We start from the raw sequence: 26,145 nt of genomic DNA on the forward strand, positions 1-26,145 counted from the left end.
GGTAATACTCTTGTCTCTTGCTACTTAATGATTGTTACCTCGTTTCTCCTTCAGGCCCAGGCATGAGTCTCACTCATTACAAGTCAGAGCACCCAAACCCCGTCTGATTTCATTAGTTCAGCAAATTCTCTCCTAGGGGCGCGAGCCGAGCACACAATTGGGCTGTGCAGTGATGAGCTTATTTTGTACGTTTCCCCCAGAAAATCTTTATATACAAAAGGCACAGATCGTAGTTAGACTCAGCATGAACAATTACAGACTATCGAGGGAGCGTCTCTCCCCGATGTGCCAGTGGCTCACTCCCATGAATTAAGAGGCAAATGTGCTCCAATGTGCATTAACCTTTATGGATTTTTCTTCAGTTTTCATGTTCCACTGATTTATGGTCTTAAATATGCCTGGTGCTGCTGTTTCTGAATGAGTCCTTTGTAAATCATTCCTAAACTAAACGATCTTTTTTGACTCAGATGATACAAGTAAGTTGACTATATCTCAAACCATTTCTGCTGAGGCTTCTTCGCTTCTTTGCCCAAATTTTCTTCCAGTTTGTTCTTTCTTAAATGTTAATGTGAGAAATATCAAGTACATATGAAACATGTCTTAAGCCACAGGTGCCAGGTTGATTCTCTGTTTGCAGATCAAGTTGTTTTGGGCATTTCTCATGGCCTTAGTTGGATTAGATTCCCAAGTCCCGCCTCTCTGTACAACTGCTGTCCTCTCTTTATACAAGGATGTGCTCCAGGTGTCTAGGAGTAGAATCATTGACTCTATTTGGGTTCTAGGTTGCTTTCCTTTTCCATACAAATCAAGCATAGTAGGGATTTAACTAGACTTTGTCCTAATAAAAGTCTACTTCAGCTGGGCAGTGGTAGCACACGACTTTAATCCCAGCACTTGGGAGGCAGAGGCAGGTGGATTTCTGAGTTTGAGGCCAGCCTGGTCTACAGAGTAGGTTCCAGGACAGCCAGAGCTACACAGAGAAACCCTGTCTCGAAAAAACTAACTAACTAAATAAAATAAAAATAAAAATCTACTTAAGGCAGCTCTCTTCTTTCAGGTAAATAAGGGCTGCATGTCTACAGTAGGTGCAGATGCTCTGTATTTGATAGTTTGTCTTGCTGGTACCAGGCCCAATTCTTTAGTTGAAATGAAAGCAAAACTGATGCCTTACACTGACATACGGATATGTGATAAGGAGGCTAGGCAGAGCAAGGGGTTTGGGATGATTGAATACATTTTTAATTAGTTTATAAACTTCCTAGATAGGAACCACATCAAGATAAAAAAAATATTTAAAATATTGAGTGAAATGTAGGCAGTAGGGTGCTCATTTCTGTATTCCAGAGAACCTATAACTTGCTGCAAGAAAACATCAGTTTTTTTAAAAACGCAGGTGTCATGTATGCACAGACTTTTAAAGCCTCCATTCAATAATAATATGAAATGAAAATATCCAGTTTAATATTTACAAGCACACAATTATCAGTACTAAATTTAGGAAAGGAGATCCGAGTTTTAAACTTGCAGTGAAAATTAGTCATGTACGCTCATCCTTTGCTTTATGTTTTTCCTGTTTAACAGCCTTTGGTTCAGGAGGCTTATTTGGAGAACAGTTTTCAAAATCCTATAATTAGATACTCCACACACAGCATTATGCAGCTCCTTCCCTTTGACTCTCATTGTCTCCTTCCCCCTGCACAGATGTACCTGTAGTTTGTGTTTGCATGCTCATCATTAGAAAGTCTGGGAATCCCCATGTGACAGCACTTCCAGAGATTAGATAACACCCCTTCCACAGGGTTCCATCTGTGTTCTACCTAAACTCTGAAATACAGTATTTTCATTCCTAATGGGATTCGATTGACACTATAATATACTCAGTGGTTTGTTTTGTTTTGTTTGTTTGTTTTTTGTTTGTTTTACTCCCGTAAAGCTAATGAGTCTTAATTGGACTTTTGATGATTCTTCTCTCTCTCTTGCTTCATGTTCAACAGACCATTTTTTTAAATGCTTATTGTTAGGGAAAACAAACAAACAAACAAAAAAACAGACAATGTTGTGGGGATTTGGGGACAGGGGAATAGGAAATAAAATATAAAGTTGCCCACAAAAAAAAAAACATATCAGGAGCTATGTAAGATATTTGTACTTGTTGAAATAACTCACCAGAAACAGAATGAAAGCATTCATTGTGGGGTTATCTGGACTAATGTTCCTTAACAGATGTTTGATTTAATAATGTGATCATTCGTGTGACGGGCCGAGTTTATGCTACTCTGTGGAAGGCATGGGGAAGGTAGTGTGAACAGCCATATTGCCCAAGAGGAAGGCAGAGTGACGGCTGACAGACTTAGAGAGGACCCCATTGACCGGGGCGTGGTGGGGTAAGGGATGGACTTCACCTCTTCTTAGTTGTTCACTAGAACCTGTAATCTGAACTCTTGACTGGAGGGAACTGTTTGTCAGGCAGATTCCATCCTGGTTTCAAGAACTATGGTTTGAGATCAAAAGATGGCGTTTCTTTGCTCTGTATCTTGTTCAGTATATTTCTTCCAAGAGTCTGCTGTGTGCACATGTAGGCTTGTAGGAAGCACTTGATACTTTGCTTCAGGCCACATGGAAGTTTTGGTCATCCTATACTTTGTTTGTTTCCAAAGGATTCAGTCTTCATCTAAGTATCAGTGTGTCCTGCTAGCTCTCTTCACCCTCACACTTGCACACTGGGAGCACTTCTTACTGTTAGAGCTGCAGCCACACTTACCCAGCACTTGCTGCATGTAGCACTTTCTCTCTGCCATTCTAGCCAAAGCAAGCACAGGTCATTCATGTATTTGCATATTTTAATGTTTTAAAAAAGTATGCATATTAAGGGATATGTAACATGATACAGATGTCTAACACAAACTAAACATATAGGATTGCCCTTCACATGTTTACTTTGTTTGTGGTAAAAAAAAAAAAAATACTTAAAATCGTATTGTGTGTTTTCCATATATACCAGGCATTAACTTTTGTCTCCATCTATACAGTACATCTCCTGGGTTTATTTCTTGTGTCTAACTGAACTTGGTATCCTTTGATGAACATATTCCTACCACTGTCCTGTCTGATAACTACCATTCCTCCCATTTCCTTACTAAAGAAGAGAATGAGAACATCCTTTAATTTTTAATTCTCCCATGTTTCATGCTTTCTGCTGAGATCCCTCAAAGCTCTGAGAGCAGATTTGGAAACATGTTGAGTCAATTCCCTCAAGTTAAAATGGCAACATCAACCTGGTGGTGCCGCTGGAGATGGATGTGTCTGCTGTAGGGAATGAGTGGTTTCTATTCAAGAGAGATGGCTCACTGAAAGGGATGGGGGCCCTCTACCAGAGCTGGAGGTGGCCATCTCATGGTTTCAGGACATCAAAGACAAACACATCTCCAGAGAAAGAAAATGTGGCTAATTTAAGATTTCTTTCACTCTGAGAACAGGCCAGACTAGCTAAAAGTGTGTTTGTACAGTTGGTAAAGATTTTGAAGGGAAAATGTAAGTACTTCTTTTAAGAAAACTCCTTCTAGTCCTTCTAATGGGAACAAATGGGATCCTAAAGTCTTTCTAGTCTGTTCCGTAGCAGATAGAGGAACAACAGCAGTTTCCTCCAGCCCTGGAGTCAGAAACATTGACTGGCTATATGGAATTTGGATGGCTTAAATTGTGGCTGTAACTAATGGGTTTTGTCCCTCACTCCCTGGCCTTCTTCTACTCACCTTCTTTTAAAGATTCACGAGGTTTTCTCTTCCCTGTCTCTTTTGAAATAAGTCTTCTTTCAATTTCTCATTTTTTCCAGAATTACTCGAGTCACTATTTTCATTGTAATAACATGAAATGATCCCTACAATTTACTTACACATATACAAAGGCATGTGGAGGCAGAGGACGGGGCAAGGGAGGCGCACAATCAATGCAATAGCAAGATTATCTGTAGTAAGTTCTGTAGTAAGTTCATTTATTGAGTCAGTTATAGGTTTAGCAACAAAACTTAAGGAATTAAACTTTAAATATGGTCTAATTAGAAAGTAATTTGCAAAGATTAGTCTGTGATATATGTAGGCAATTTAAATTTTTTCTAATTCAATTTTAATCTAGTTAGCTAACCCTTCAGTTTGTAATAAACATTTTTTAAGACTATTGAAAATTTTCATTCCCACTTGTAAGACTTCAACTCATTCCACCTCCTTGAGACACCTGTTGGGGTTCTCATGGAGATACTCCATAATAAAGTATACAATGAGAATATATATATAATTTGCGTAAAGTTCTTATATACTATCAAATGGACATTGATCTTCACTTTCTTTTCATTCTTTTTTTTAAATTGGGTATTTTCTTTATTTACATTTCAAATGTTATCCCCTTTCCCAGTTTCCCCCTCGGGAAATCCACTATCCCATCCTTCCTCCCCCTGCTTCTATGAGGGTGTTCACCCACCTACCCACTCCTGCCTCCCCACCCTGGCATTCCCTTACATAGGGGTATCAAGCCTTCCCAGGACCAAGGGCCTCTCCTCCCATTGATGTCTAATAAGACCATTCTCTGCTACATATGCTGTTGGAGCCTTGGGTCTCTCCACTCTTTGGTTGGTGGTTTAGTCCTTGGGAGCTCTGGGGGTACTGGTTGGTTGATATTGTTGTTTCTCCTATGGGGCTACAAACCCCTTCAGCTCCTTCAGTTCTTTCTCTAACGCCTCCATTGGAGACCCTGTGCTCAGTGTAATGGTTGGCTAGGAGCATCTACCTCTATATTTGTCAGGCACTGACAGAGCCTCTCAGGAGATAGCTATATCAGGCTCCTGCCAGCAAGCACTTGTTGGCATCCACAATAGTGTCTGGGTTTGGTGATTATACATGGGATGGATCCTCAGGTGGGGCAGTCTCTGGATGGTCTTTCTTTCAGTCTCTGCTCCTCATTTTGTCTCTGTATCTCCTCTTGTGTGTATTTTGTTCCCCTTTCTAAGAAGAACCAAACTATCCACACTTTGGTGTTCCTTCTTCTTGACCTTCATGTGGTCTGTGAATTGTATCTTGGGTATTCTGAGCTTCTGGGCTAATATCCACTTGTCAGTGAGTGCATATGTGTTCTTTTGTGATTGGGTTACCTCACTCAGGATGATATCCCTCAGATTCATCCTTTTGGCCAAGAATAAATTCATTTTTTAATAGCTAAGTATTACTCCATTGTGTAAATGTACCATATTTTCTGTATCCATTCTTCTGTTGAGGGACATCTGGGTTCTTTCCAGCTTCTGGCTATTATAAATAAGGCTGCTATGAACATAGTAGAGCATGTGACCTTATTATATGTTGGAGCATCTTCTGGGTATATGCCCAGGAGTGGTATAGCTGGGTCCTCAGGTAGTACTATGTCCAATTTTCTGAGGAACTGCCAAATTGATTTCCAGAGTGGTTGTACAAGCTTGCAATGCCACCAGCGATGGAGGAGTGTTCCTCTTAATCCATATCCTCACCAGCCTCTACTGTCACCTGAGTTTTTGATCTTAGCCATTCTGACTGGGAATTTTCATATCCATGTACTCAAAGCCTTTTCATTTGGAGAGCAAACACAGGTACACAGCATTCCGGCATGTACCAGTCTGTTCTTTCATTTTCATCTAATTGATCAACATTAAGATGATTTTTTTGTCTTTAGCTTTTGGAAGTATTTCCCAGGAGTGGTGTTTCTGGGTAGAAAGGAAATCCATGTGTGGTTTTCAGTAATACTGCAACCCGCTCCATGTGCTCTGGGTTGCTTTCCCTTGCATCGGTGCTGGTGGAAGATGCCTCCTCCCTCCTCCCCCCCCCCCCCACATCAACACATAATGTTTTCTAACCTCTGAGATGTGGCCTGTCACATAGGCTCAAAAGTCAGGATGCTGGAGTACCTTGTGATTGTGTCATTATGAAGTTGCGGTTTTTCCTGCCTCGTGAATTTTGCTTCCTCTCACCCTCAAGGCTCGAGTTCTTCTGACCACTTCTCTTTAAGGTCTTTGGGGGTTTCTAGACAGCATTTTTCATATAAGTTGAAAATGTGTTTTACCAGTTATATGCTCCTTTTTTTTTTTTTGTCTTGACTTTCTTTTTCTTCTCCTTTCTGAGCATTCATTGCAAGCAGCCCTTGCTTTGTGTAACATTGTGGAACTGTAAAAATGGCCGTGTAAGGAAACAATGCAAGCTATTCTTAATTAGTTTGTGTTTTCTAGAAAGTTCTGTCAAAACATTAAAAACTCTTACTGTCACTTGTAAACGTATGTGGAAATTAAAAGCACCGAAACTACAATCTAAACTATGCTCAGTAGCTGGCATCTTGGATGTACACTTCAAGTGATTTTAAGATATCCAAATGGACTTGAGTGGTGCTTCTGGCTCTGCATTGTGCACTTTGTGCATGTGCATCTCTTCTGTGCTTAGCAAACTTTTGTGCTTCTCCGTTTTAGTCAACTGTGAGCGTCTTATCCACGTCTTTCCCTTTGCTATCACTGCCTCCAGGAGTTCCCAGCAGTACTTGCTCTGTCTGCCGAACCATCCCTCTTTATTCTTGGCCCTCTTTCCTATCACAGCCAATTTCTGGGTTTATATTGAGAAGTTTTATTTTGTTTCTGGATTGGCAGTGTCAGAATTGTGTGGTTGTGTAATTCTTCTATAACATTATTTATATCCAGTTCTCTTTTCACTTCTGGTATCATCTCGTTTAGTTTTCTTCCTGTATTTTATCTGTATTACCCAATTATTTTGGCTATCTGCTTTTTATAAAATTCCATATGGCCTTTTTACTTGGTGACAAGAAGACAACATAACCACATACTTTATTGTCTGTATATGAACTGAATAGACAGCACACAGTGGCCATTTGCAGTAGAATGGAAAGAAGTGATTGTTTACTGACCACAGTGTACAACAGCTATTTATACGCAGAATTCTGATGGGATAACATCATAGTTTGGCTTTATGTAGTTACATTGAATAGATGATGTTAACTATATTGTAGTTCTATAAGATTTAAGCTATGTTGTTGGGGGCTGGTATTACTATTATAGTAACTGGTGAACTATTATAGGAAATTTAGATACTACATATATATTAAATTTATATATAATAAACCATTGAAAGCAAGGCTACCTCTATAGAAAATTGAAAACAATAATATATATTCATCTGTGAGTTAAGAACAACTGTTAATGTTCTGATATATATACCATAAATTTTTTAATAAAAGAAATAAAACATTAAAAATAAAGTTGAAATTCTCCTTTGTCTTCTAGTTCCTATTCTTTCCCATTCTCAGCCTGCAAACTCGGGATCATTTTAAATGAAAGAGACTCATATTTCTCACAAACTATACATAAGCAATTTCAATGAGAAATGGGCACTATTTGTGAATCTGCCCTTTAATTTGTCCTATAATTTTGTTTTCTTCTCATCATACTTTTCCTTTGACTCCTATAGTCTAATTTCTTTTGAGAATTAATCAAAGTATTTTGCTACATCCCGCATAGAAATCATGCTTTTCTGTTCCATTCTCTTTCATTTAATTAGTAAAATAACTTATCTTTTAAAAAATTGAAACTTGTATTGAGATGCATTGATGACCTTGCTGTCTCCATGGAAACAGCCTGAGCCCACAGATACTAATGTGTGTGGTGTCATATTTATGTTTTTCTGATCTATTTAAACACCTTTTTTTTTCTCTGTTTGTCTTCCAGATTTATTCAGGAGATTGAACATGCCCTGGGACTTGGCCCTGCCAAACAGTGTCCTCTTCGAGAGTTTCTTACCGTGTATATCAAGAGCATCTTCCTTAATCAGGTCTTGGCTGAGATCAACAAGGAGATTGAAGGCGTCACCAAAACCTCAGACCCCTTGAAGATCCTGGCTAATGCAGACACCATGAAGGTTCTGGGAGTGCAGCGGCCTCTTCTACAGGTAGTCAGGAGGACCGCTCCTTCCTAATTGTTTAAAGTGTATTGTGCATGTTTGTTCTTCTGTGTATCATGTGTGTGCCTTTTGCCTGCAGAGGCCACCACAGGGTCTTGGATCTCCTGAAACAAATGATAGTAAGCCATATGAAATGGGTGTTGAGGATCAAACCTAGGTCCCCTAGAAGACCATCCAGTGTTCTTCATCACTGAACTATCTTCTCCAGCTCCAAAATTACTGTTCTTTAATCACCATTTATGACTTGGGAAGAGTCATAACTTTAGAAAAGAGGAAGAGTTACCATTTGGTTCTATATCCAACAGGGCCAAAATAAGAGGAAATAACTTAAACGGACACTGGGGAAATTTAGGCCTGATATAGTTTGAATAATGGAAATTCCTAAGATCATGAAGGGAATAAGAAAAAAAAAGTTTAACTGTGGAAGATACTGAGTCTCACTGACATTCAGGCAACTTTTTACTATTTATCTAGAATTTGTCCTTGAAAGAATTGCTTTTTCACTGGTGAATGCATCCCAGAGTAGGACTAGCAAGAATGAAATTAGGTACCCTATGTAACCTCACTTACGGGTGAGAAATCAGTTCTCTGAACTGTTTTTTAGGTAGTTCATGTAAATAACTAGACTAGCTCTGAGACCAATAAAGCTGGTGTTAAAATGCAGATCATTTATTCAAGTAGTAATTTTGTTCATACTGAACATTTTACTTAAAGATATGGTGTCTGGGCCATAAAAATTTTCTGACAATAGATATTTTTATTTCATAGGCCTGTGGTATACATTTTATACACATTTCGTTTATGGAATGATAATAAATAGAAAATGAAAGCAAGTCATGAGTTTGAGTTGTGGATATATCTTGACAGTTACATTAATCTTGCTTCAAAAGGAACAATGATCAGGGTGTGGTAAATCACACCATTGATTCCAGCAGAGGCAGGTGAATCTCTGTAATTTCGAGGCCATCCTGGTCCACACAGTGAGTTTCAGACCAGCCAGGGGTTACATAGTGAGACTCTTTGTCTCAAGAAAAGAACAGAGAACAAACACATTGTTCCATAAATTACACCATATGAGGAGCTCAGGGTAAAGAAGGTTTGCGCTCTTCAGCAGTGCTGTATACATGGAGGGGTCACACTTGCTTCAGTCGTCTCTTGGGCTATGCTACCTAGCGAGGTAAAGTCTGTGCATTAGAATTCGGAGGCATGCTAGAACTTTCTCAAGGGTTGTCTAGTTATAATCAAATTCTGTGATAAGAGATAAGGGGAGTTGTTAGTGTGCACTGTCTGTCATGTTAGACATGCTCTTGGTGAGGAGTGCGGAGGGGGGATGTCACAGCTGTGTGTCCACTGTTCCCTCTCCCTTCTAGATTGCTGTGCCACTAATAAGACATGAATCTCAATGAACGTCTCATGTCAACTGGAAGGTTTTTTTCAAACTGCTACCTATCCAGGTCCTTTGTTCCAATTCTTCCCTCCCGCTTCCCCATGTATGCTGAGGCCAACCCTTATGGGCTGTGGCACTATGGCCATCTTACCAAGTGGGTTCTACTGGGAGGGGCAGCGGCGAGAAACAGAAAGCCTGAGAAGAAGGAGGCTGAGTAGCTCCTTCCTCGCACTTTGGGCAATGAAGCTTCATCAATAGTTGTAGCTCCAACTCTGTCTGGACTCTGACCACAGTTTCTCCTCCTCGCTCCTTGCCTTCAGCCTTCTGCTATTACTAGTCTCTGCTTCCTCACCATCCCTAGCACCTTGTCTCAACACTGACCCTATGTCTGTAAGTTATTTCTTTGTCAATGTTTCTTCATTTGAACTAAAGACTCACCTTATTAAACATGAACATTTTCAGCTTAAATAGCAAATGCATGTTGAGTCTCATAACCACATATTGGGCTGTGTACACTGCCGGCTAAATGTCACCTCTGGGAAGTCCATGATGCACCTGTCAGATCATACTCAAACTTGTCACCCACCATTTTGTATTAATAACTGTGTCTTTTGTCCTTAAAATCAATTATTCCAGTCTGAGCGAGGTTAGAACTCTACTTGACCTGTTTTCCTTCTGACCTCTCACACAAGTAAGGAAATCTTAAGACCGAAGCCATTCTAGCTATTAACTTCCAAGTTCGTACTCAGAGCTAAGATACTGCCTTTGGTATATGGTTATGGTCTTACCTCCTTTTGTACATAAAAACTGCATATTTTTGGAGATGCAAAGTAGTGATGAAATGGTTATTAAATCTGTCTTCTGTTCTCTGAAATATGAGGTTTCCATCCTGAAAAATTCTCTTTCTTTATAGCAATTGCAAATGTTCTTCTAACATGATTGCCCATACTAAAATGTTTGTTTCTTAAGGGTATCCTCATGTCTACTGGTTAATTTTATTTCTAATTAAATGTAAGTGTGAGAAAATGTGGTAAGTGGGTCTAAAACATACTAGCCAAGAGTGTGAGACGTATTAGTAAGGGAGCCAGGAGCAATATATGAGAGACACAGGTGGGCAAAGTTCTCGGTTACATGAAGCGTAAAGAAGTCCCTCTGCGGTGCTGTTCTCGGGGCGTACACAGAGCAGAGCGTGTGGTCTTCCCCTGAGGCAGCTTCCATGTCACTGGTCATCAGCCCAGTTGGGTTTTCCAGGGAGAAGGACGGACAGCAGTCTCATCGCGGCTTTCATGCGTTTGAGGACAGGCAGGTGAAGTTCATGCTCTCCTAGGAGAACTGCATGGGGTCCTGTGAGGAGAAACATGGGTCTGTCTTTGCCCCTCCAACATGGCATCTGAGCAGCCCAGGCACCGTATCATGAGAAACACATCTGGCGTGCTGAGATGCACTGGCACTGGTGACTTTACTTTTCACGGTCGATTACATGAAGGGAAGAAAGGAAGTCAGTAGGAAAGAATCAAGCTCCATTTTGGGGGTGAAATGCTGTGCTCGATGTGGCCCTCAAATGGCATAACCCAGCAGGATGAGCAGTCATGACAAAAGTAATATCGCTCATCATTGCAGCCAGCACATTAGCAGTGTTGACTAGGAGCCAGCCCTCTACCAAGTGCTTTCTGTGCACTGGCTTATATATGCTTTGGTTGTATGGCAGGAACTTCTTCGATGATCTTATGGTAATGACATGGAAAACATTGGAATTAAATTACCTACCCCGAGTCCTCTGGCTAGCAAAGGGAAGAATGGTTCCCACCCAGGAAGTCTAGTCCTGAGCCCTGTGTTCTACAATAGTTTCCAAATCATAGTCTGAGGACTATGGTTGTCTGCAAGCTACCTATCTCTGTGCCATCAGACACAGGTTTGAGAATGAACATTTAGATACTTTGATTGTTCTTAGCCCTTTGACATTGTCTGGGAATCTAATAAATTAGGACTTACATTATATATATATATATATATATATATATATATATATATATATATATTTCTAGGTTTTGAATGTCTTTTTCTAGTAACTCATTTTTATTGTATCTCATGAAAGTGTATATTCACAACAGATTGTGGGGATATTGGGCTGTTGCCATAGTTAGAGGAACATTGCTCCAAATCCTTTACTGTCCCACACTGCCTCCCAGAGAGTGAAGGAAAGGACCATCTGCCTTAGCTCTAAAGCACTTACAGCAGACAGAGAGCTTGGATAGTTATTACCATTGCTTCTCTCCTAAATTTCTGGTTCCAGAATAGACTTAGAATAACTAGAATATTTAATAATATTTATAAAAATGGCATTTGCACATGTGGTAGACACACAGGCCTTGGTGCATGTGTCGAGATCAGAGGACAACTTGCCAAGTTGCTTCTCTCCTCCCAACATGTGAGCTATGAAGATCAAATCCAGGTCATTGGCTGGTCCTCACATTCAGTATTTGATAAATGGATGAGTGAATGGGTAGATGTAAATAATGCTTTCATTACTGCAAAGACATATGTCCTTAATGGTACAAAATCCCCAATCTTGAGTTTCAAAACCAACATATTGCTAAATTAGAATGCTCTGATGTTCCGATGTAAGGGCAGGATTAGGTTTGACTCATCTAGCCTTCTAAGAGGTTGACACTATTTTTCCTGCAAAAAAAAAAAGGCCTCAACTCTTGCAATGCTAAGCCTGTTGATTGGAGTTAAACTAAAGAGGTCTTGTAGGAAAAATTCCTCATTTTTTCCTAAGCCATATTATGGCTGTATAGTTTCGAGGCTTCACGATCATCATGCTGGACATGGAATTTGAGGCTCATTTATTTGAGGACATTGAGGTGATCCAGAGACTTCCATTCTATAGAATAGACACGAGGGAAGAGGTCAAACTCTGGTTCAATTTTAGTTCTCTCATGTATTGTTGTTTGCTAATGTAGATGTTCTTTGATGTTTGCTTGTTTGTTTTTTAATTGACAGTAACAATATTTCATGTTTTTTATTCCTTACCTATGAATGCTGAATGGGAGGGCACCTTCCAATCAGTGATCCAAAGACAGTCTCCTCTCCCCATCACACTGCTATATCGTTGCCTTTATTAGTAGCTAAAGAGCTATCTGTAGGCATCAGACCTCTGACTTAGCCTGCACTTGTATGATGTCACCATCTGAGTGTCTGTGTATTTGGGTTTGCCCTAGCCTCGTGCAGCTCACCTGGGAACTTGTGAGACCCAGACTCCCGAACTTTATACCAGGGTTGAAGTAGCCCTGAACATGGCTTTAATATAATCCAAGGTTGAAGAAGCGCCTCTCAGTGTCGCCACGCCCAGCCTTAGGGTCAGGCCTTTCCAGACCTGATGCTGTGTGTGCTTATGTGGTGAGCAACCATAGTCATGTTAAGGAAATACTCTACATTGCTTCATGCTGACCCAGACATTGAAAAAAAAAAACAAAACAAACAAACAAAAAAACCCACTATGTCCCACAGTGGCAAAAGCTTCTTCCTTGTCTAGCACATTTCCAAATTTTACAGCGTGCTTTCCCAGGACAGGAGCCCACGTTTTCTGGCTCAGGAAGGGCAATATGAGACAGAAGCAGCTTCTCCGGCTGAGGCTCAGGCTCAAATTCCCTATCGCTGGAGGAACAAACATAAGCTGTGTGAGTAACACAGTAAGCCATCTTGAACATTTAAAGCATATTATATTTTCCTCACTGCCCCAGCATTTGCCAGAGTCACTTCTGAAAAGTTAAATAGCTACAGTCTGCCTGCAAACAGCCAACTCTCACCTCCTCCTCAGCCAGCCACACTTCCCACTCCCACCTGCTGGCTTAGAGCAGTGATTCTCAGGAACATGACCCATCCAAGTCACCCAGGAAGCTTCCTAAAAGTACCCCTGCCCACACGCCATCAGTTGGCCAGGCTCGAGGGACTCCCTGCAAGATGCCCGGATGATCTGAGCATTCAGCCAGGATCAGCACCACTTCTCTGAAGACTGCTGCTGCTTATAATCGGTGATTTCCCTGAGAGGGAGAACCTGGTTATTGCTGAGGCATTTACTCTAGTCAAGTCTGTAATAGAGTGCTCAACTTTATATTGGGAACCAAGCTTTATACATAAGCTCTGAAATCGCATACAAATGAATTCCAGCCATATCACTTAATAGCTTCTTTACTGTGACCAAATTATTTAGCCTCTCGATACCTATTTCTTTTCTGGAAAATAGAAATTATAATTTTGGGGGCCTAGGAACATAATAATGGTTAAGCGGGATAATGACTGTAGAACATACTCCACCTCCTTCCTCATACCACATGAGACTGGTCTCAGCACTGAGCACTCTAAGTCAGTTCCTGTCTGCTCCTTAGCTCTCCCTTCTATGGCTTTCTGACCTCTGTCACTGCTCTTTCACATCCTGCTATCTCCCACTGGATCTTCAGGCTGCTTTCCTTTCCCCACCAACCTGCATTCACTCTAACACACACCCAATGACTTTGCTAGTGCCCCTAGACCCTAGCCTGACAGCAGGCAAGAGCAGCTGCTGTAGCTCCACCGTGTCCTGTCCCTGGAGCCCCTCTGCTGGCTGGAGATCAGTAGCAGCATGTGGAGCTCATAGCGCTGCGAGTCAGTGGATTTGTTTCCTAGGGCTGCAAAAGCAGGGTAACACAGTGGCTTGAAACAAAAGAAGCCAATTCTGTGGGGCCAGCAAGATAGCTAGGAAAGGAAGGGTATTTGCTCCCAAAACTGATGACCAGGGTTCAGTCTCTAGAACCTAAGGGAAAAAAGTGACTCCTGCAAGTTGTCCTTGGGCTTCTATACAAGCACTGCACTATACATATGTGTGCACATGTGCACATACACAGTAAACAGACAGACAAACAAATAAATAAATATTTGAAAACTTTAAATAGTTTACTCCATCACTGTTATAGGTATCAGAATCTGCAATTCTTCCAAGGCTCTAGAGGGGACCCTAGAGGCTCTAGAAGATATTGCTGTTCTTGTTCAAGAAACAACTCTAAGGAACAACCAGAGTTCCTTAGCATAACCTTTCCCTGTCCCTGTCATTTGTCTGACTCCCATAAGGACACTTTCAGTAGATTTAAGGCCATCCTAATCTTATATATTTCTATCCCAAGTTTTAATTTCATCCGCAAAGAACCTGTTTTCAAGTTAGGTCACGTTATGACGTTCCATGCAGATGTGGGCTGAGAGGTTCACAACTCACTCCTGTACCTAGCCATGGGAATCAGTGAGGAAGTATGGCTGTTAAAGCAAATACGCAGGATGGTCGGAATTGTAGGAGTCTACAGGGTTACAAGTGAACATTACTGATAGGTGGGTAGGTGCAGGAATCCCAGGCAAGCCATGGTAGATACGGCTGCTTTCAGTATAATTATTTGCTGAAGATAATTACACTGATGCCCAAACTTATTATCTTCCCAGATAGAGCAGAACACTGCCAGTAACCGTTTCTGTTTTCCCAGGGATGCATGGATAGCAGCAACAGCATATTGTGTCATCAGATGAGATTGTGTTACTATGAAGAACGTTGCCTTTGAGTGGCATTTGATCACAGCCAGTGTTGCCATTCACTCTTCCACTCTCTGGTACAGGAGATGCGGCTTTATTAGTGTAAATAGATTAGCTCCATTTAAGGTCTGCTGGAAGTCATCATGAAAATCATTAAGTTGAAAAGAGGCCTGATCAATTGGTTCCCCACCCCCAAGCTCTTAGAGATGGCTCTAATGTCCTCACTAAAAAAAAAAAAAAAAAAAAAACCTAGGGTTTAAAACACAAAGCATTTTGGAATCCAATCTCATTCTTTGGTGTGCATCTGTACCTAAAAAAAGAAAACGAACCACTTACACTTTTTGTTTTCTTTGAGTTTCATTCCCAGTATTTTGTTTATTCACTAACAGTGATGCTTGGCCTTTTCACAACAAGTAGAAGCCTCAATTAAGCAATTTTTTGTGGCGATTTTGACTTTATCCAGAGAGTCTGGGTACCAGGAGTCCCTGTGTTCTTGTCTTTGGATTGTTACCTCACCTGTTTGCTGCCAGTGTACTTACCTGAGCAATTCAAACCTTTTGTTACTAATGGGGACTTGCAATCTCCTTGCCTTTACCTGGGTTCCCATTTCATTTTTAATCCAGTTGTGCTTTTTGTATAGTGTTACCCCTATTGCTGGCTTAGATATCTCTTTTTAAAATTAATTTTATTTGTAATTCATTTTTTACACTTCATATTCCATTCCCTGCCCCTCCCTTCCCACCCTCCAACTGTTCCACATCCCACACCTTCTCCCCACCACACCCTGTCTCCACATGGATGCCCTCAACCTCCACCCTATCTGACCTCTAAACTCCCTGGGGCCTCCAGTCTCTTGAGGATTAGGTGCATCATCTCTGAATGAACACAGACCTGGAAGTCCTCTACTGTATGTGGGTTGGGGGCCTCATATCAGCTGGTGTATGCTGTCTGTTTGGTGGTCCAGTATTTGAGAGATCTTGGGGCTCCAGATTAATTAAGACTGCTGGTCCTCCTATAGGATCACCCTTCTCCTCAAATTCTCTCAGCCTTCCCTAATTCAACAAGGGTCAGCTGCTTCTGTCCATTGGTTGAGTGCACATATCTGCATCTGACTCTTTCAGCTGCTTGTTGGGTCTTTCAAAGGGCAGTCATGATAGATCTGTATATCATTTCTGCTGATTCCTCAGATCTCTCTTTGTAAATTTTTTTTATTAAGTTTCCTTGTGGTAAGGTGGTGACAGCCTGAAATGCATGAGTCTAGTGTCACCAATGAGAAAGTGTTCCAGTGACACCTGCCCAAGGGTCCCTCTCCTCATCTACAGGATGAGAAGGACACTGGCCCAAGCTACCATTAGACAAGGAGGGAAGTATCATGGGCATGATGTGTCCAACAGGGCTTGAGGAAGTCTCCACATACTGAGACATTTCACAGCAGCAATTATTGCTTCACTTATATAATCCCTTCATTCTGATAAGCATCGAGGAGACTGGTTCTTGGCCAGATCCTGTAGAAATATGCCCTATTAAAGGAAAAGCATCACTTATTGTGCTGGTTGCTTTTCTCATCTCTGTTACTAAACAACTGAAGGAAGAAGTTTAGGTGAGAAGGACATATTTTAGCTCCTGACGTCAGAGTCCATCATGGTGAGGAAGGCAGAAATAGGCTGCTGCCCACATAGTGCTGGCATTCACGAAACAGAACTAGAGTCAGGGTCCACCTGTCACCCTCAAAGCTTGCCCCTGCATCCCTATGTCTAGCAGCAGGGCTCCATGTCAGAAAGGTTTCATTAAACTCATAGAACACTAATACCAGCTGGGGGCATTTCCATTCAAACATATCACTAGCATCTCCAGTGCTGTTTCATACATTGTTAAACCATCAACATGAGAACTTGATAACCAATAAACTATTTTTGAATAGTTTATGAAAATATTTTAAGCACCTAAAAACTAAAAGCAAGTCCCTTGAACATCCACATTCTCCGTAGCCAAAATTCTACCATCATCCTTCTCCCATATTGGTTTTATAGCTAAATGAGCCTGCACATTCTAATTGCCCTTCAGCTGTTTTATCAGTGCAGCTCCAACTCGTCACTGTTGACATGGTGTTACTCAGAGGACATTAAAAATGGGAATGTGGAGCCGGGTATGGTGGCAGTGCACACCTTTAATCCCGGCACTCAGGAGGCAGAGGCAGGCGGGTTTCTGAGTTCAAGGCCAACCTGGTCTACAAAGTGAGTTCCAGGACAGCCAGGGCTATACAGAGAAACCCTGTCTCGAAAAACCAAAAATATAAAAAAAAAATAAAATAAAAATGGGAATGTGTGGGCGCCACAGTGAGTGAGAGCATCATTGCTTTCTTTGAAGCCCTCACTTGTTGGAAGCACTAGTCTAAAAGTCTTTAAATATTGTCATGAAACATGAAATTGACCAGTTCACATTAGTTTGAAGGTAGGCCCTTTATGAATATTACATGATAAAGGAACTTGTTTTTATCTGCATATATTCAGAAGGCTATGATATGAGCGAGAAATGTTTTTATACACAGGCAGACCACACTCACTCTGTGAGCAACTATGTATAACTGTCTTAAAGGTTTGGTCTCATCTCTGAAGGATAAAAGATTACATTCTGGATTGCTTGTTTGTTTGTTTGTTTGTTTGTTTGTTTGTTTTAGTGACATTTTTGGTTAATGGGTCTTTAGAAATCCTCCTCCAAAATGAAAAAAAATAGTTATATTTAAACTAATTTCTATAGAGTATAGATAGTAATGCAAAGAGGCTAGAAATAAACATTTAGTAGGGTTTTTTTTTCCTTTTTTCTCACCAAAAAAAAAGTATAGTTACCCCAATATCTATTTTATAGGGATCCTTAGTTATTTCAAATTTTTGTTTTAGGAGACCCATCTCATAGGTTATAGGCTCATTTAAAAATAAAATAATAAAATTCAAAGCAGCAAGCTAGCAGCTTTCATCCTGACAGGGCCTGCATGGGAAGTAATTACAGCTAGTGGCACTTCTTACCAGCTTTACGTGCTGAGCGCAAGGCTGTTCGAAATGGCATCAATATAGGGATAAGCCTTGAGCTTTAAGCTGGGAGTCTGAATTTACTTTTTATCATGTAATGGTGGGTTTGCTGATGGCCAGCTTAGTTTGTCACCTAGACTTTTCCATGCATCAGGCCACATTTGAGATAAATATTTTGAAACATTGAGTGGCTGCTGTCCATTCTGATCTTCTCTCAGCCCACTCTTTGGTGGATAAGAGAAGAGAAGGTAATGACTTATGACAGGTCTGCTGACGGGGACGAAGCTACATTAGTCCTCTGTCACTCAGGTCTTTAGAAGGCTGCCTTTGCCTGAAATACATTTGACTTTATGTGCTAACAAAGGCATCTTCAGATTTATTTCTTTTCCTTAAATGTTAGAGAAGGGGAAGAGCATCTCAGAAAAAGAAACTGGGAAGAAAGCAAGCTGGCTCAACAGCCCAAGCAAATGATAGCTATCATTCTCAGGAGGGAATTGCTGATCTGGCAAGATTCCTGGTAGCAGCCAGATGAGTAGAGACAGAGAACTGCTGTACTTAGGGAATTTTCAAGGTTCTTATCCTAAGTAATTTTTGCCCTGTCTGTATGTTGCCATTCTGGCTTAGGGACATTCTAGTGAGAAAGTGAATAGAAACAAGACTATCTCCGCTTGAAAGTTAAATGACCCTTTAAAGATTAACCGTTCAAGGAAAGCAGCTGGTCTTCTTCATGCTTTTCAAGGTTCCTACTCAACTTGTCTGTACATAATATTAGTGTGAGCATCTACAGTGGGCTGGGGAAATCTGGTCCATTGCCTGTGACAAGAATAACAGAATTCAGTCGAGTAATTCCCCTGTGTTAAAAGGCTATTGAAACTAAATGTCAATATTTATTAAATCCTTGCTCTGTGCCAAACTTATGGTTTCATCTCTGAGTGTCTTGGGACAGATGGATAGGGAGTACCAGTTGTGATGGTTCAGAAGCCAGGCACTGTACAGGGTGAAGAGAGGCACTGGGGGCCTTAAGAATCAAGAGAAACATTGGGTAAGAAGGATTCTGCATTGTTGTTGGATGTGTGTATATGGAGAAGAAGGAGAAAGTGTCCTGAAAAGGGGACACAAGATTCTCGGTGATCTAAAAGGACAAAGTGTCTGTGCAGAAGTGGAAGGAGAATGAGAAACAAGGTTAGACACAGCACCCCAGAGGCCATCTTGAGCTTTACAGGGACCAGCTTCCTGTTGACGTTTGACAGGGAAACATGAAAGGCTTTAGGGAATGCAGATCCTCAAGGGCAAGCCCTTTGAAGAAGACTGTGACTTTAAAAGTCAGAGACCTGGCATCACAGAGGCAGCTGATGTAGGGACCTAGTCACACTGAGCTAGACTCTCCTATGAATGTTTTGTTTGCTGGAGACTGAAGCTTGAAACAAGGGCCTGAGAACTGCCTAAGATAGGTGAACGCAGGCTTAGTTGTTTGAGGTTACTCCTTTGATGGATTGCCGTAATTGGCCAAACAAACTCAACAAACTGATTTCCTGGAATTTACATTACAGGTTTTCATTCCTTTGCCACAAAGGCCTCACAGGCCAGAGCTCCTCACCATCTCTGCCCACAGGAGCCACCAGCATCCAGAGCACATCCGGGTTGCTGAAAGATTAAGCTGTACATTTCTCATTCAATTTCTCATTCATTCTTTTTAGACCCACACAAGCTCTGTCAGTTGGAAATCCTGCCCTGGGGAGTAGACAACCCACAGCTAGCTCATTAACAGGTTATCTGCGTCATTGTGTCCTTTTTAGACTGTGAATATTAGGAATAGTCTTTTGAGAAGAAAAAATCATCTCAGCTTCTATTTGGTTTCTCTTTCTTTTTTTTCCCCATCTCAATCTTCTTTTACCCCTCATGGTTACAGCTCTTCTCAAGATGGATGCCCTATCTGTAGAGTCCAGAATACCGTGGGTATTCACTTGCAAATATGTACAAATTCAAATTCAGATAACTGCACTTAAATGAGCAGTTCCCTACCTCTGCTCACTGGGTGGACCCAGCACTTCTCTCTGCCCGATTTCCACTATAAGAGCTTAATTGCTTTCCCCCTTTTATTCCAAGAGGCATTTCTGAATTGGTTGTCCTCTTGGCTATTTCAAGGTCAAGGCTGCCTATCAGGTACTTGCAGAAATGCTTTGGTGAATTTGTTTGCTGTGTTTCTATGGCTTTCAAAGCTATACCAGGGCAAGCAACCTGAACAGAGTAAGGGCTGAACTGTGCTAATTTCTTTCCATTTCCCAACCAAAGTTGCTCTTTTCTTTCATCCTTTCCAATTTTGCCATAGATCAGTAGAAATTTTTAGCACATAGTAGGTTCACACTGAATGAATAAATGGAATTGCCAGCAGTGTTGTCAAAAGATGTACAAAAGCAAACTCACATTATTTTTCAAGTGAGACACCATTATATTTTAAAATAAATTTTCTTTCTGAAATTTTCCTCACAGAAAAGATGTAAGGACAGTGCAGGTCTCCTGAGGTTTCTTGCTGTCCATAGCCATGGCAGTTTAATTTTTATTTTTTGATTGTTTATTTCTTTTTATTAATTTTTTCAATTTTTATGTAAGTATATATTAGTACACTAAGCATGTTCCCCCTGAAACCTCCTTCCCCGGCCTTTTCTTGTCCCCCTGATGGTGTCCTTTGTTCCCTTGGACACTTCTTTCATGTCGTATGTGCATACATGATAATGTATAGCATATAAAATCTAAGAGCTGCAAGTGAGAATATATGCAACGTTTGACTTTCTGAGACTGGCTTATGTCACTCTAATGTGATTATCTCCAGTTGCATCCACTTACCCACCAATGGCATTCATCTTTATGGCTGGAAACGTTCCTTTGTGCATATATACCACACGTTTATAAATCCATTCCTCTGTTGCTGAGTCCTACTTTGTTCCATCACTTAGTGGTTGTGAGTAATACTGCAGTGACTGTTGATGTGCATGTGTCTCAGTGCTATGTTGATTGCACAGTATGTAAATGCACAGAAGTGGTGTATATATACTTCACGTAGTGATGATGAGGTATCTTGTAGACTATCCTACAAAGTGTGCTTGCTGGTTGTTTCTCCTGACTTCATGAGAATTGTGTGGTTTTGGACATCTCAGATCTTCTGATGGGACCCATCACTATTGATGTGAAACCATGACTGCTGGTCTGAGACCCTGAGTGCCTGTTAGGGTCTTTTGATACCAAGTTATCATCCCCAACCCAGTTTTTTCATACTTCATACATTATCCTGAGTCCCCATGGTATCCTGTTTAAAAAGCAACTATTACATGCATTGGTATTTAATCTTTGTGTTGCAAAGTTTTGTATGTATGACAAACACATAGTATCCCGTGCCTACCATTTTGAAAGGACCTAGGCAATTCGAGTGACAATAATGGCAGGGGGCAAAGTGAGCACAGGAAAGCCATCCTTACCAACCGAGCAAGAGATTCACTAGCAGAAGATAGCAAAGATTTGATATGTAGCATGTAAATAAGCTAAAGATTTTATTTTTCATGAGCAAAATATTTAAAATAAGTTGTAATTTATAAAACCATTGTTTAGTTGTTGAGAATTTTCTTAATCAGTCACTGTGTTGCTATTTTTTAATCTTGTATGAGTGAATATAAAGCTTATATATTTGCTTAAAAATGCATTTAAATTATTTAAATGATTAGTTATATATTTATAATGCCTACTTTTCTGCAGAAAATCTGATTGTTTCTTAAAAATCATTATAAGTGACTGACTTGAGCTATTTTTCTTTTTTTCTCAACTAGTTAAGTCTAGATGGAAAGTAAGCTAATTGGCTCGTGGAACTATTGACTAGATTTACCTCATGAGTATTAACCAAAGCAGATCTTGTGCCTGTGAAGAAACAATCAATTTCTCTCTAGCAGCTTAGCAAATGCAGATGCTTCAAGCAATAGCAAAAAGAAAGGGGAGCGGCTATTTTGATCAGTTTCTTCTTTCTTTTATGACCTGGACTTAGAGTCACAGGCAGACTTACCTCTATGGTAGAAATATAATAGATCAGACAGGCACTATTGTGACCTCAAGCATATACATGAGACAAGTCATTTACTTTTATAATATATAATATATAACATTGTCTAAAATAGTTTTTATATGATTAATTTGAATTATGAGTTTTCCCAGCACAATTTGGTGTATGCTTATATAAAGACTTGACTTTAATAGAACCTTTGAGGCTGGCATGTGCCTTAGAAAATAATCCATCTGCATCCCTTGAGCCAGGCCCCACGTATGAGCCTTGTCTAAAGTGACATCCAGAAATGACAGCTTATAACAGAGGCTCTAGGTCCCCTCCTTCTGGCTTGGCTCTCTGTATTCTGCTTGTGGTATTCGTTTAAAATGTTGCTTTGGTTAGTTCAGTGATTTACTTTCCGTGGAGTTTACACACACACACACACACACACACACACACACACACACACACATGCCTCCCAGTCCTCCTCTCACATAGCCCCTCCCCCAGCACTTGGGCTTTTACTGTAAGAACGGTATTTTGTTCCGTTGAACTGTAGAGAAGTGGCATCTTTAACTACCATTCTTACAGAATGACTTTGCCTTTTGATCCTTTCGCTAGGCAGAGCACGTTTCACTCCACAACCAAATAACAAGCATCCCTCTCCTAATTTGTGGTTTTCAAATTTCTGCAGTGTTTTTTTTTTTCTCCTTGCTGTCCAGAATGCTGTCTGAAAAGTCACAATGATTTAAATAATTGATGGCTACTTTATGAAATTGTCAGCCTGGGTCCATCCTCCTGCCTCCCCCAACCACAAGTCCTCGAGCAGCTAATCCTTTTATGTTGTATGTGTTTTTTCTTCCTGGTTTCATTTAGATAATTATATTATTCACCCTGAAATATAATTGTCGTTATACTGTGGGGGAGGAAGGGGCGGAGTAGGGTGGGAGCTGCCTGCTGTTGGCATCTGCAGGTTATAAAATGTCTGTTACACTCTAGCCTCTAATTTCTTTGCCATCCCACCTTTTAAAGATTTAATTATACCTGTGTAAAAGCATAATTTGAAATGTGACTTCTGATTCTTTTAAAAGATAAAAAAGAGATTAATTCATTGTTAAACATGAGCAGGCATAGTACAATAGAAGAAACTTTAAGACTGAAATTCAGAGATTTGCAGTACATTGAGTAAACAATTTGTGAATGCCTACTGTGTGCCAAGACTTGGCAAATGTAAACCATAGAGAAGATAGAAAGGCTTTTGTCCTCTGGGCGTGTGCTTCCTGGCGATCAGCTGCCCACATGTGGCATGGCATGAAGCAGTGTGCTTGACATCTGTGTCTCAACATCTTGTCCTCATGCAGTGTTGGTCTAGGGGCCCTCCCACCTGGGACATCTCAGGAGATCATGAAGCGGTGGCCATCATTCTTCTTTGTCAGATTTAGTTGGAAGAGTAAAGCACTATAAAAGGTATAAATTTGCTAAGACCATAAGTTGGATCACCATGTCTGAAATCAAAGACTGTCCAGTCTGAAAGCACTCAGACAAATGACCCCTATTTCCAGAATATACTTCCTACAGACTACCTGCCATAGCCCAAAGCAGGATGAGTTTGAGATCAGAAAATTGCATTGCCTGAGCAAGTGCCAGTTGTTATCAGAGTAGAAATAACTTTGTGTGTCAAATTATTGCATGGCGCCTTTTTCACTAGCTCACAAAGCTATTTTTCCAGTCAAAATTGTGGTTCTGGTGTATGCTTTCACAAGTCTAGCCTTCTGTCCATGGGTTAGAATGGAAGATCATGAACTGGTTTTTTTTCTTTACATATTTATTGTTCATGTCTCTTTGTGAGTATTTGAAATGTATATGGTCAGACTTAACCAACTCAAAATCAGAAACTAAAGATGTTAAATGTAAACACAGTGGCAGAGCAGACTGGAACTTTAAGAAGAAATGATGTTCATCTCTGTCAGGTCCTTATAGCATTGGCTAAAATAAGGCCCAAATGACAGCAAATCGCCTGTTACAAATGAAACACAAATAGCACATGATAGAATAGAGATTTTAAATGGATTTTATAGCATGTTTGTTTTCAGGGAGCAAGTCATAACCCATTGCCTTATTGGAGAAGCAATTTTCCTGTTACAGAGAAAATGCAGTATTTAAGAAGGAAATGAATATGACAACCAAATGAACTTAGTTGAAATTAGCAAATCTGTTTCTTAGTTACTTGTTTTTGTACTGGGAAAGTGATACAGGGCCAAGATCAGCTTTCCATAGTAATAGTTCTTTTATGGAAAAAGTAGTCTGTCTGAGTTAATGCAGTTTGCACATGTCCTATCTTCTCTGGTGGTGAAGACTACCATAAGGACTCTCTCTCCCTTACATAGCAATAGGAGTAGTTCCTCTGACTAGCCACTGCCTCCTTTTTTCTTTTCAAAGAACCCTGTTCTCTGTTGTCTAGCAATAAAATATCATCTGGTCATAAGCCCACTCTTTTTCCGTGGGTGAAGAATTATCTTTATCTTTAGGACTGTACTCTTTGGATCAGTACTGTGAATATTTTAATTATCTTGTTCATCATAGAGGGTGTTATCTCCTTAATGTGTTCATTTTGATCCATTCCATGAAGGTGAAACACTCTGCTCTTCATGTCGAATCAAGCACTCTGATAGTGTTAGTGTTCCTTGTCTACTGCTCCAGGAGCAAGACTGGATCCAAGCTAAGGACACTGTCTCCACAGAGTGCTGGACAGTAAATATGAGCCTGTGGTTTTCCATCTCTGTTTGAATAGCTGAGCCTTTATAGTATAAAACCAAGAGCAGACTGTATAAATGAACACAAGTAGCTGTGAGCTAATAAAACCTTATTTACAAAAAATAAATTCAGCAGCTGGACTTGGCTATGAGTTGTGTTTTGCCAATCCCTGCTTTAGACAGTGTGTTGGAAATGATTCGTTTTTGTTGGTTTAATTTAAAAGTTTCTGTCCAAGTGATCACTTAGGGCATTTTTATGATGCTTGGCACATGTATAGAATGAATGGGTGGTGATGAATTTATAATTAACCATCTCTGTCTTCTAAAGGACTTAGAACATGGTGAAAAGAATAATGGCTTGTCCCTCTTGAGCAGCAGCAGTGCCAGCATTTTGGAAACCCTTTCTCTCTCTCTCTCTCTCTCTCTCTCTCTCTCTCTCTCTCTCTCTCTCTCTCTCTTTTTTTTTTTTTTTTTGGCACTACAGGTTTACAGCTCTTTGTGCTCTGTGCTTGCCTCTCTCCAAACCCTGACTTCCTCTACTTGTGTGCAGTTCCTCCATCACACCCCTCGCCATAGCATTTGGCGATGATCCGTATTAGGTAATGAGATAGTTTGTTGTGCCTGCAATGAAGAAAATGATGTAAAATGTTTTTTAATAAGTTAACAGGAGCAAGTGTTGAAATTACTGTAATGAGATAATGACAGTGCAGCTTACTGCTTTAAAGATTGTGCTCTGGTGAAAGCACAGGCTCTTAGTACATTTTCCCTGCATTTTCCTTGTCAGGAGTATTAGGCATTGGTCTGTTTGTCTACCAATAATAGGAAATGGTCATTGAGTTGAGAAGAGACTGGGACCCATTTGGGAGTGTTTTAGGATGTCAGCCATGGAACATGTGTGCCAATAACCAAATCCTATAGTGATGAGTGCTTTTAGTGAATGTTAAAATTCACATTTCTGAGCCTTAGACCAATAGACTAAATCTGCCTCTTCAATATGCTTCTTTCTATAAATCACATGAACTTTGTTTCTTTGACATTCTAAGTGGTTTTTTTAACATCAGAAATATTTGATTTTTAAAAAGGATTTATTTATTACGATAGGTAAGTATACCGGACAAGTCCCTTCTGGTCAGCGCCAGCACCGGGGCATTTTGGGCACGGAGTCGGCAGACACCTCCAAGGTCCCCTAGAGGAGTCTCCACGCGATCTTAGAACCACCCATGAGTGGAACACAACTTCTGTTCCAATCCAATCGCGAGGGACCTGAGACAGCATTAGAGAAGATGGAAACCCGGACTGACCAGGGTCACAAGTCCCTTCTGGTCAGTGCCAGCACTTGGTCACCGGGACAGAGAGTCGGTAGAAACCCCCAAGGTCTCTAGAGGACAGCTTCTGAGACAGATCCTGTTTCGGGCTCCAGACATCC

General features: G+C 40.5%; 1 protein-coding gene across 2 annotated transcripts in view; it reads left to right on the forward strand.

Annotated features, from left to right (window-relative positions):
- Exoc4 (exocyst complex component 4) overlaps positions 1 to 26,145 on the forward strand; it is a 724,890-nt gene that overhangs the window by 501,136 nt on the left and 197,609 nt on the right. For both annotated transcript variants that reach the window (XM_011241262.1, NM_009148.4), the window contains exon 11: positions 7,742 to 7,961. In XM_011241262.1, the coding sequence (XP_011239564.1) occupies positions 7,742 to 7,961 (220 nt within the window). The remainder of the gene's footprint in view (positions 1 to 7,741; positions 7,962 to 26,145) is intronic.

This window comes from Mus musculus, chromosome 6 (genome assembly GCF_000001635.26).
Source record: "Mus musculus strain C57BL/6J chromosome 6, GRCm38.p6 C57BL/6J".
NCBI lineage: Eukaryota > Metazoa > Chordata > Mammalia > Rodentia > Muridae > Mus > Mus musculus.